Source organism: Cryptomeria japonica, chromosome 5 (assembly GCF_030272615.1).
Source record: "Cryptomeria japonica chromosome 5, Sugi_1.0, whole genome shotgun sequence".
NCBI lineage: Eukaryota > Viridiplantae > Streptophyta > Pinopsida > Cupressales > Cupressaceae > Cryptomeria > Cryptomeria japonica.
The window spans coordinates 876,385,733-876,397,931 of record NC_081409.1 but is presented as its reverse complement, the minus strand read 5'-3'; the positions used below and the strand labels follow the sequence as shown (position 1 = coordinate 876,397,931).

Here is a 12,199-nt window from a genome sequence, read left to right as displayed (position 1 = left end):
TTTAGTAATGTTGTACCTGTTATAATTGCTGTCCTCGTTATTGTCTTTTGACATAACTCCTTTTGTGATTAGTATCTTCTTGACTACTGATTGGTAGCATTACGTCATTATTGTGACCCATTCATTTTTTATCAATATGGTGTTCAGTAGCATCCTTACTAGTACTATGATCAATTAATATGGGCGTCAATACTGCTGTCAACATTATAAAAAATATTGCTCATCAAAGTGATTAATATGAAACGTTGTTAAGACAAGACATTGCTATCTTAAAATTCCAGGCATGAATGTTGCCATTGTTGTTAACTTAGAGGTATTTGAAGAGATGGGGAGACTTTTGTTGTCAACTATTGTTACCATTTTGTGTATAGTTTATTCTATTCAACTACATAGTTAAGGAGAACAGTAGGCTTAACGAGTCATATTTAGCTTAATTGCATTTTATTGCACTAAAGGTTCATTGTCATTATGGCAGAGTTATTAATTAAAAATTAAAAATTGTTAAAGACAATTACATTACATTGTTACGAGTATCTATAATCTGCAATCTCAAAATTGATGAGAAAAATCCATATTTATTTTCATGACATGCACTCTTGTTTACTTTCATTGGCACTCTCTATGTAATTAGGATGGCTTTAAATGTGAAAAAAAATCAACTATTTCTCTTTTTTTTTTTAGTTTTCCTGTGTTTTTTAGGCTCTCAATATTTTTCAGGTTTTTTTCCAATGATATCTCAAGAAATTGAAAATATCTTTATCTTTTGGGGTGTCAAAAAATTCTCAAGAACAATATTTGCTTCTATGCTTCAAATAAGCACAATATATATTACAGAAGCTTTTTCCCTTGCTATCCAACCTTTTGCGAAGAAAAAAATTCACCACTTATATAGAAAAGAATTCAGAGATGATACCCAGCGAATGGTTGACATGCGTCAATTGAAGATCACAAGATGAAACGCCGAAAAACAGCCAACCTCTCATGTCAATTGCCAAGGAAAATCCCATGAGATCTACAAGAATGGAGGTAATGAAGACCATCGAGAATTGCAGTTTTAATTGCTACATTAATAGTTGCATGGGTCATTTCCCTTTTCCACCACTGTATATGAATCTGTGCCTTTATGATGAATTGTTCCTTCTAGTAGAAAAGTTTGATTAGTCGAATGCAAGATTTAACAAACCATTAAAGATGCTTTGGGTCGTCTAGGAGTAGTGTAGTGTTGGTGTTTGTTTTATCATCTACCAAACGTTAGAATAAGATACCCAAAGGTATTCTATCCTCTCCTAAAAAATCACTATTGATTCCAAGGTATCCTCTCCTGAAAAATCACTGTTGATTCCAAGGTCTATATGTGCGAACAAGTGACTTTAGTGGGATAGCTACTCAGGTAGTGTTTGCTGAAAATCTCAAGGGGGACTTAAGTTTACAAATGTCTTTCAAGCTTCTGGACTTAGATAGATTTATCGATTTTAGACTTTCTTTTTTTTTGGATTTTCCAAGATTTAGACTTTCAAAAAGGGAAAAAGGGATAGGGTTTCAGAAAGCCGATCTCATCCTACGAATCCTGGAGACCGTATTAACTGGGTGCTCTCGGAAAACCATACTTTGCTTTGCCACACTGAGGACAACTACACAAAGCGGGTGCAATCTTCAACGGGTTGTGCTTATGATCGAAATGTTGGCACGCACAGAGGATATGCTCAGACTAACTTTGCATAGTGAAATGGAAATCATCTATTCACCAAACGTATGAGGAGAGATACATCGTTAATTAACACTTATCAAATCCTTCAATCAATTCTAAAAACATGAAAGCAAATCTAAATTAACTTAAACTAATGTGTTGAGGAAATTGAAACCATGCTAATCACTCAAACAACAGAGATTACAAAGCCTTCAGAGAAAGTGCACATGTAATATATTATTTGAAAAAATAACCTTCACGCAACAATATATCAAAAACCTCAAACACTCCAAATGAGAGGAGATGGCCTTATATAGTTTTTCAAAAAATAAAGAACGGTCGAGATCAAATAATGATCAAGGGCCCAGATTGAAAGTTATATAAACCCTATTTAGGGTTTCCCAGAACTCTATCAGTCTGAATGAATGAGAACATTACATGTGGCACAGTTGCCATTCTCACTAAAGTATGCGTCTAGTTTCCTTTTCAGATAAATCAGGTTCATTGAATCCGGGCATGTTGACTTGGAGCAATGTGATTGGTCGAAGGATGACAAGGCACCACCGCAGCATGAGTCACTCCTAATCTTGCTGAGGCGGTGCAGGAGCGAGTACGAGAGCTGGATCAACTCCTTGGAGCGGCAATGGATGTTGCTCTCTTCCTTGAATTTGTGCTTCAATGCAATCAGCAATCGCTTCCTCCTCTTCAAGGATAAAACACATTCGACACCGATCAGGATAATTTATTTTTACACTCCAAGCTAAGCTGTATAATTTTGTGATAATGTTTTCTTGCTCATCGTTGAAATTCAAGTCTGGTTGTAGTACTGGTTCAGGATCTCTTCCTGGTTCAGGAGGAATGATTGGCAGGCCCATGAAGCTCGGAAGGAAAATTGTTGAATTTCTTAGAATAATTTCTTGTTGACAACTCTATGCTTGCTTCTTCGTGGCTCCAATTTATGTTGCGCGAGAGGAGGATGAAAGCTCTAAGTAACCCCTTGCAAATATGAAATGATAGGACCAAGTTGTTGAGACATTCGCTGTGATCATGCCCTCCTTCTTGATACCCTGAAATTTGGAGAAGAATTTCTCCATGCTTTCATCATAATTGAGGAAATTGGAATTTTCTTTGTGAAACATTTCCCATACTTAGCCAAATTTTGGCTATCTTCATGCTCGGATGAACCTTGCCCGTGAACTTGTCCTCAATCCTCCGTTTGGCTTGAAACTCCAGCTGCGATCTCTAAGATGATCCCGCTTCTACTACCATCTGCAGCCTGCAAAACCAAAGGAAATTCAATTAGAAATCTATCTTTTAGTACAAAGTTTCGAAGGTTAGATGGCAGAATGCTTTAAACTTCCGATTTCTCAATACTTTTAGCTTTGAAACAAGCTGTGAACACTTAGAAGGTCATGCTTGAAAGAAAGAACATTCAATCCAAAATGATCCTCTGATCAAAATTTTGGATAAACCCGATAAAAACATCCCTAATACACTCAGAAAAATTGAGAAAATTGATAAGTCTGCACACCAATCAACTTCACCTTAGACAGAAATGAGAATACAGAATGAACAAAACTCAGAAAACTTGAAAGTTCTGCCTTCTATTAGTTGATTGGACTCCAAAATCTGCAGATACTTGATAAGAATGAGGTTGAAAAATTAAAACTCCTTCAAAAGTTCGCTCAATCTGCAAGAGATCACCCTGCAACACCTCCAATCTGCAAAATCTTCTTTGAAATAACTCTCAACCTGCAAAATAACTCTCAATATTACTCTTAACTTGCTCAGAAAGTTCGAACCTTATGTGTGAGAATGAAGAAGTGAAGAAGGTATTTGTAATGAAGTTTGAATTCGCAATTAGAAACATGCAAATCTTTTCCAATTCATGTTTCTAATTCAATTTCAACCTTGAGAAAGTTTCCAATTTGATTTTGAGTTGCAATGTTATCTTCCTTAAGTTCAAATTCTTCATTTTACAACTTTCTAATTTGATTTTCCACTTCATATTTGATCTTCAAATATCTCTTTTTAAAACTTTCTAATTTGGAACTTAGTTCGAATCTTATGAAGATTTGGGTGACATCACCAAGGAATATTCGAACTTGCTGTTGACTTTGCTTGACCTCCAAGTGTAGGGCGGACTTTCTAGCTCATGGCACCAAGGCATTAAGAAGGCGGACTTTAAACAGCTAAGTGCCTTACTTGGGCGGAGTTTTCATCTCTCTCCATAGGGCGGAGTTTCTCATGAGTTTCACCTTGGGCGGACTTTATTCACTTTGAAATCCTCTTGCATGTCCTCCAAAGCGGACTTTGCTAGTTTCTTCACACCTTAATTCCTTCAAGGCGGACTTTCTATCTTCAGTGATGGTGGACTTTGTGATCTTCATGCCACTTGCTATCTTCCCACCCTAAGGCGGACTTTCTTGGTCATGTTTCTAACTTGTTGCAATGTTGGGCGAACTTCCATCAATATGAAGGATAAGAGCCATGTAGCATAGGGCGGGCTTTATACATCATACTTTTCAAGGCGGACTTTTGAAGTATCACCAAGGGCGGAGTTTAAGTGTTGCTTTGAAACCATCTTCTAGGCGGAGTTTGGAGAGATAGGCATCTTCCTTTATCACCTTAGGCGGACTTTTGAGAGGCTTGCACACCACTCAACCATCATCTCCTAGGGCGGACTTTTCTTGTTTGCAAGCACTACCAAGGCGGACTTTGTTGGCTTCCTTGCACCATGACCCTTAAAACACTTGGAACAACCAAAAGGCGGGCTTGCTACAATCAATACAAGGGCGGACTTGGAGAGATTTGTCACCTTGGGCGGACTTTAGAAGACCATCTAAGGGCAGACTTTTGGAGGTATGCAACTTGGGCAGACTTTGGAAAGACCAAGAAGGTGGAATTTTGGAAGCTCAAGACCATCACCAAGGCGGACTTTGATGAGTGCTCCTTTAGGGCAGACTTTTTAGACATCTCCATAGGGCGGAGTTTTGAAGCTACTTCACTTGCTATCATCCCACAAGGCGGTCTTTGAAGACTACCTCCAAGGCGGACTTTGACTTGTACATGATCATAGGCGGAGTTTAGAAGAGATCACCAAGTAGGGCGGAGTTTCAAGAGATCACCAAGTAGGGCGGAGTTTTAAGAGATCACCATCACGGTGGAGTTTGAGACACATGCTTCAAGGGCGGACTTTCATAGACATCCATTCATCATCACCTTGGGCGGAGTTTGGAGAGATCATCAAGGCGGACTTTGAAGACTACCTCCAAGGCAGACTTTGAAGTGTGCACTCTGAGGATGGAACAACTCTTGACACCAAGTCTATCCTGTCTGTATATGAAATATAACATTTAAGTTTAAGTGGCATTTCAATATGTCTTTTCTCTTTCTTATACTTTAAATTATATTTCATATATATTGTCACGATGTTTGAGAGTGGTTTCAGATCTCTAGGACTTATAATGCAAATTCTAGTTTTTAGGAGATCTTTCAAAATTTCAGACTTAGTCAAATTTCAGGCCAAATCAGGATGACATATGCGAATTTCTAGACTTAGATGATTTTTCGAGCTAATTATCCTTTGAATGTGCCATGACCCCCTAAATATAGGAACTTAGCTTTCTGGGTCAAAAGTTGAAAATTTTCGATAGCGATCGAAGCAGGTCAGTGGTACCAATGCAAACCCTAGGTCACCACTCCGAAAAAGCAAAAAGCAGGCATCCCTAAAAAATAGGGAAAACTTTCTAAAAATAGCCATACCAGGGATCAAACTAAAAATGCCAAAAACGAAACTTCCTAAAAAATAGGAAAAAGGAAAAAAGCAAACTTTCTAAAAATAGATCAAATTCGTTCAAATCAATTGCGTTCTTCGTCCTTTGGCCTTTCTAGGCACTTTGAGGATGTCTAGACTCTATTATCACTTGGCTTGCACAAACTGACTTTCAATCTTTAGGACTCAAACAGTTCAAAACTTGACAGAACCGAGCAGAACTGAAGCAGAAGGCCACTGGGCACTAACAAAAAACCTAGAAAGCAGGAAAAAGGGAGGGTCCCCATTTGCAATGGGGCGATGTGTGAAAAAGGTCACAACATGTAGCACATTAAAATGTTCCTTCAGCACCTTGATCTGCACTTTAAATATTAATGACATGATCATCAACTCCAATATTGCTTGAATGTTGGTCGTTGATGTCTTTAAGTAAGGAAGATCAACGGCTATTGCAAATTGCAATTTCATGTATCATACATTTCTTTAAAACAGCAATGTAAAGAACCTTGGCAATGAAAAGTAATTGCCAAGCATCAAATTTATGCTCCTATCTTTATGCCTAGTGCCATTGGAGAGACTTCTTGTACACATCAACCAATAGGAGGATTGCATTTGTTGGGGTGATTAATATGTGGTTCAATAATATCATAGCATCTTGCCACATGCATTAACAACTAAGCCATCATATGCGGCAACATTTCACCTTTATTCCCATCATGCATCGCTACATTTCTTTAAAACAGCAATGTAAAAAGCCTTGGCAGTGAAAAATACTTGCCAAGCATCAAATTTATGCTCCTATCTTTATGCCTAGTGCCACTCGAGAGACATGTTGTACACATCAACCAATAGGAGCATTACATTTGTTGGGATGATTAATATGTGGTCCGATAATATCATAGCATCTTGCTACATGCATTAACAACTAAGCGATCATATGCAGTAACATTTCACCTTTATTCCCATCACGCATCGTGCGTATGATAATGGGAACCCCGATGTTAAGAGCCTTAGCAATGCAATAATAATTTGCCATATATAGTACTACCTAGTTAGAAACCATATCAACATTTGCTCTCATAAGAGACAAAGCCACCATACATTGTGAGGATCCCTAACTCAAAGTCATAATGTCAAGGAGTTGCACAATACAATAGAGTGCCACCAACAATCGAATCATATAAACATTTCCTTGGTTGTAATGAATCCATTACACATCACACGAATGAAATTGGGGGCCCTCACTCAAAACTATGATGTGAAGGAGCTACACAATGCAATGGAATGTCACAAGCTAACAAGACTTTTCCAACTACTCCATGCAGCACATAAATAAGAACTGATGGGCCAATCATAGCCCATCAACTCAATGTAGGGACAACACAACATCGTATGAACTAGCAAGTACAACTCCTAACTCGAGAACACGTGGTATGATATCGCTAGCTCATTGTTTTAGCCTATATTAGTAGGTACTATTGGTAAGGCTTGGGCCTTGGTATGGGTAGGGTCTGAGTACACTCCTAGGTATGGCCAAGGTATTGCTTGAGCGCCCAAGTTCATTGTGGGTCTGTAATGTCCCCACTTTGAAATAGAATTTAATAATAAAATTAGAACATTAAATTAAAATATAAAATAATATGATTAATTAAAAATTAATTAAGTTAATGATAAGTCAAAAGACATGAAGGGAAAATTTGTGTCTCCCTCAAAAATAAGATATAAAATGGAGAAGAAAACCTCATTTGAGAGGTGGTGATAATTTGGAAATGAGAAGTACAGATCTGATCTAAATAATAAGTGCAGATCTGATTATGAAAGGCTGTGTCCCTTTCAAAGGGTAGAAATAATGAAGAGTTGCACTCTTTCAAAGGGTGCTAATGGTGAAAGGGTATGTCTCTTGCCAAAGGGCATACATGATGAAGAGGTGTGACCTCTCCCTCAAATTGAGAGATATAAAGGGAAGGAATCAAAAGCATCTAGTGACATCACCATTGATCAGATCAGATCAGAATTGTTATCAAGTTACAGGCAGTAACATTTGTGTTCTTGGTGGTATGCATGGGGATGTGCTTAATATGTATGCTTAGTATATGAAGCCTGATAAAGTTGTTATGCAGAATCTAGTAATAATATTGTTATAAACTGCAATATGTATGATAGTCATACTTAATTTCATATATATTTATAATACATGAGAAGTTAGTGTACTTATAGTCTAAATCGTGTTATTACTGTCAATATTTAAGAAGATGGGGATGAGATGTTCCAAAGAGGGGCAGTCTAAATCCAAGCAATAGGTTAAGTCCCAAGATAGGGTGGGGATCAGCAACCCATAAGCCTTGAGGGTATAGACCCAAGATAGGTAAGGGCTTCGATCTGTAAACTTTGAGGGAACCTATTGTAGTTGGTCTCTAAGCGCTTTGGTAACATACGTAAACCCTTCTCCCTTAAAACTAAAGTAGTAACAGGGTCTGATATCTATATTAATAATGATATTAATCATTTAATGAGGAAAATAGATAAGCACTTGTTAATAACTAATTGAAGAATATCAATCAATTTTAATATGTTGAAATAGATCAGGTAGGGGACATTACAGGGTCCCTCACCCTAGCAACACTGGGGCCATACCCAAGCATAGTTTGATACATTAAAGCCTTCACTGTATCATTTTGAGTATTCCAGTTCCTTTATCCATCCAATCACAGCTATATCATTTTATATCAGAATATGCTAGCAATCAAGCAATTAAATATTTGTTTCAATTGCATTTGTGAGCTATACCTGTGAACATGGAGTTAGTAAGCTTTATATCAGCATTAATGAGATTGATTTCAATTGATTTACATTATGCATATGTAGCAGCTGTTTGTTTGTGTTTTGTTGCACAACTCTCCATGTATTGCTAATGATTAGAATTTTGCCAAATGTTTGAAAAAAGAAATTGAACCAATTTCTGCACTTGACACAGCTAGTAACTGAACCAAATGTTGATGTTGACCTTGATGCTTCCGATGAAGAAGAATATGAATATTAAATATCAGTTGTAATTTGATTTTCGTTGTGTAATGAAATTTTGAGACTAGAGTATTATCTTTTTTTCAAATTAATGAATATGAAGTATGTAAAAAATCTATATATTCCCATACTAGTAACCAAGGGAAAAAAAATTGCTGTACTCCTGTACCAAGTCTGGTTGCCATAACCACACCCGCACCCAAATTGGCAACTTAGGTTTTAGCAAAAGACTTTGAACAATAACTGTTATGTGAAGGATTCTTGAATGCAACAGGAAATTGACACATGGAATGTTAACGGGGACTTAAAGTTGCAACATGACTGCAACAAAATAACATAAGGAATAGAATAGGCGTGGATAATTACTAATAACTAATAAGTGAAAGCTAGGGATCAGTAGGATGAAGATACTCATGGGGATCGAGATGCAAACTTAAGTAAACAAATTGAAAAAATCAATCAATGTTAAAATAGAAGAATACAACATCAATGTGCACAAAGCACCATCCCTCATAAGGACTAGGGTTTTAGCAAAAAGATATAAAAGGAAACCCTTACAGCCTAGAAATAATTAAAACCTAAATCTCATAAAAAAAGATGGAAGCATTCCATCACTATGCATGATGTGGCATTTCTTTCTTGTTTTGCCATCTTTTAATCCAAATCATGCTTTGTACTATATCAATTATCATCAATCTATCAAATCGATTATGGAATCAATGAGTTGTTATTGTACTTACCCTTTAAAATTTCAGATCATTTGTTTGTATCTGTTATTTTTAGGTAGTTTTGATTATTTGTATTTTAAAAATTCAAATTCTTTGCCATCTCCAAAATCAAGAAATTCTTTGCTGTCCCACAAACCCCTCTCCTCATCCCAAAAACTCAGAGAAACACTAAATCATCAAAATTTACAATGCAACTCAGAATGGTCTTACCCTAACCTAGTAAGAAGTCAATCAAGAGAGGAAAGAAATTTATCTTGGTGCCTTTAAAACTTGCTCAATATTTTAGAATTCAATTATGTCTAATAGGACCATTCACTGAGTGAAAGGAAATGGTCTATTTTGGGCTGAGCAAGTAAATGCTAATTTCACCCTGTATTGGCAGTAGAGGTTTGTTATGCCCCAAAGACAACTTAGCTACACAAATGCAGAGACTTGAAAGAGAATTGAGTCTACCCTTTAGGGTTTTAGTGAGTAATCAAATTGATTTCTTAAGCACAAACCAGAACTATGGAGGACAAGGAACATCTTTCCAACAAGCATTCTTCAAGTCTTTTAGACGAAGACTCTGACAAGAAATCAAGAATGCATAGAACCATAGCCACTGGATTGGATCGGGGTAGCTCATCCAACACTCTCAATAAGAGGCACAATTCCTCCCCTCTGAGCAGAAAAACCTCCGAAGGCACTCTTGAATCAGAGTGGGAAGAACATCATTCATAAGGACTTTCTATTAGCATCTCAGAAAGTCTCCTAGAGTTGGGCCAATGTTGGTTACGGCATTTATAGATGAGTTCTATCTTTTTGTTTCAGGTGTTGAAAATTTTTAAATTACAAAAAAGCTGCAATATGAATTGCTCACTATGAATTATGATTCCTACATGAGCTCTAACTTTAGATATTACATTTCTATTATTGTTCCTAATACCAGGTGCTATGTTTGAACATGTTTATTGATATCTACCTATGAACGACCTATGTATTTGAACCTTCACTATCCTAATCTGAGTTTTTTAATGATGAAAAAAAGGTATTCACATAAACTTTTGCAGCTTAATATATTTTCAGAGACATACTTTTGTATATTGCATTACCATACTATCACACTTTATATCAATTCCACGAAATCTCTAATTACTCTTAAAACATAGACCAAAACAAATATATTATCCATGGAACCATAGTATCATTTCTTTAACAATGGGCAACACACATATTAAAAAGAAAATAAACAGTAAAAGGAAGAGAAATTAATGCAAGAATAGCATGCATACCTGTTTCGTAGTCTGGGCATACTCCACCATGTACTCATAAGCGTCAGCCTGCGCATTGACTCTGGTTTCAGTACCCTCCACAGGAAGAGCAAATGCATCCATCACAATAATAGTGTCCCCATCCGTTTTTCCCTGCATTAATCCCATGACCTCAATGGTGCCTCCTGACCTAGAATGCACCACCATCTTCAACAGAGCCAATGCAGATACCTTCACTTTCTTGAAGTAGTGTGGGTCCCTGTTCCATGGCTTGTCCTGCTGCACCTTGTTCTGACCGGCCTCATCATATCTATATATGGCATCACACTCTGCATTGGGGACATCCATGTTCACTATGTTGTTTTCCAGTTCCCATGTTTGTTGTGCTATTGACGAAGAAGAAGAAGCAGAGTTACCCAATATGTCCATCTGATCAAGACCCACTTCAAATACAAGCAGCCTCAATGAAAACCTCCACGCAATTCAAATGTAAACCCCTTCAGCAAATATCTCCAACACGCAATTTAAACCCTAAAACGTCCAATGAAAATCTCAAACAATGATTTCAGATACAACCCCGCCTTACAAGAAAATCGGTAACGCCCCCTTCAGGAGAAATCAATCGGAAACGAGTACCCACTTCAGTTACTCAAGGAAAAAACTAACGAAAACCCACTTCAGTTACTCAAGGAAAAAACTAACGAAAACCCACTTCAATGAGCCGATGAAAAAAAATAACGAGAACCCACTTCAATTACCGGTCTCCAAATGAAATACAGATTTTCGACGTACAGAAATAGCCAACATTTCTCACTGCAAATTAGAAAATTTACCGAAGCTCGCAATTGATTTGAGAGGACGTTTTCTCTATTTAAATTTCTTATGCCGGTTTTAAAGAAATAAAAGCATCATTTATATAAAAGGATAATTAATTAAATTATACATGGCAATTAATTTAATTATGATATATGTTTTAAAAAAATTAAATTATATAAGATATTTTAAAAATAAAAACATCTTTTATTTTTCTCTTAAGGTTGATCTCTTAGAATAACTCGAACATGGTGTTAAAGTTTCAAATCTACTAAATTCTTGTCCAAATTCTAAGAGATCCAATCTTAGGAGAAAAATTGGCTCATCTTGAAAGGGTAAAAAAAAAAAGATTTTCTTCAAAGACACAAAAAACCATCTAGGTCAGTCTTAGTTTTCTAAAATTCTTCAAAAAATTGTGAGAAAAATTAAAAGCAAAAATAAATAAATAAATAAAACAAAACAAGTTTGAGCCATAATTTTTTTCAGTTAATATTCAAAAAAAAAAAAACATATTAAAATAGTACCTAATAAGTTTTTCGGGTCGTATTATTTCATTTTGAGGAGTTATCAAAGGTTTCTATATGTATTGAGGGTTTTTGTTTTTGTGTCACTTTGGAGATTATCTTGACAAGTAAATCATGTATAAGGGTTGTAAATGTAAATATTGTGGGAGTAATCAACATAGGCATGAATAGTGCCCTAATGTCTCACATGATGTACCTTCATTAGTTGAGTTTTGCATTCCTATTAAGAAAGATAAGTTGTTTTTTGTTGGTGATTTAATAAATACTACATGTGTCATTGCAACAGGCATCTGATTGTCTTCTTGATTACAATCTTTATTTGATGGGCATTACTTCATTATTTGTGGAGTCTCATATTATAGATTTGGAGGATTATTTTGAGGACATTTATCTCCTCTCTA

The 12,199-nt window shown here is 36.3% G+C and overlaps 1 protein-coding gene across 1 annotated transcript in view; it reads right to left on the bottom strand.

Moving 5' to 3' along the window:
- LOC131067397 (COP9 signalosome complex subunit 5) overlaps window positions 1-11,337 on the bottom strand; it is an 81,257-nt gene extending 69,920 nt beyond the window's left edge. Inside the window, exon 1 of the mRNA XM_058002382.2 lies at window positions 10,483-11,337. Coding sequence (XP_057858365.1) covers window positions 10,483-10,890 — 408 coding nt within the window. The 5' untranslated portion in view covers window positions 10,891-11,337. The remainder of the gene's footprint in view (window positions 1-10,482) is intronic.
- Between the last annotated feature and the right edge of the window lie 862 nt (window positions 11,338-12,199).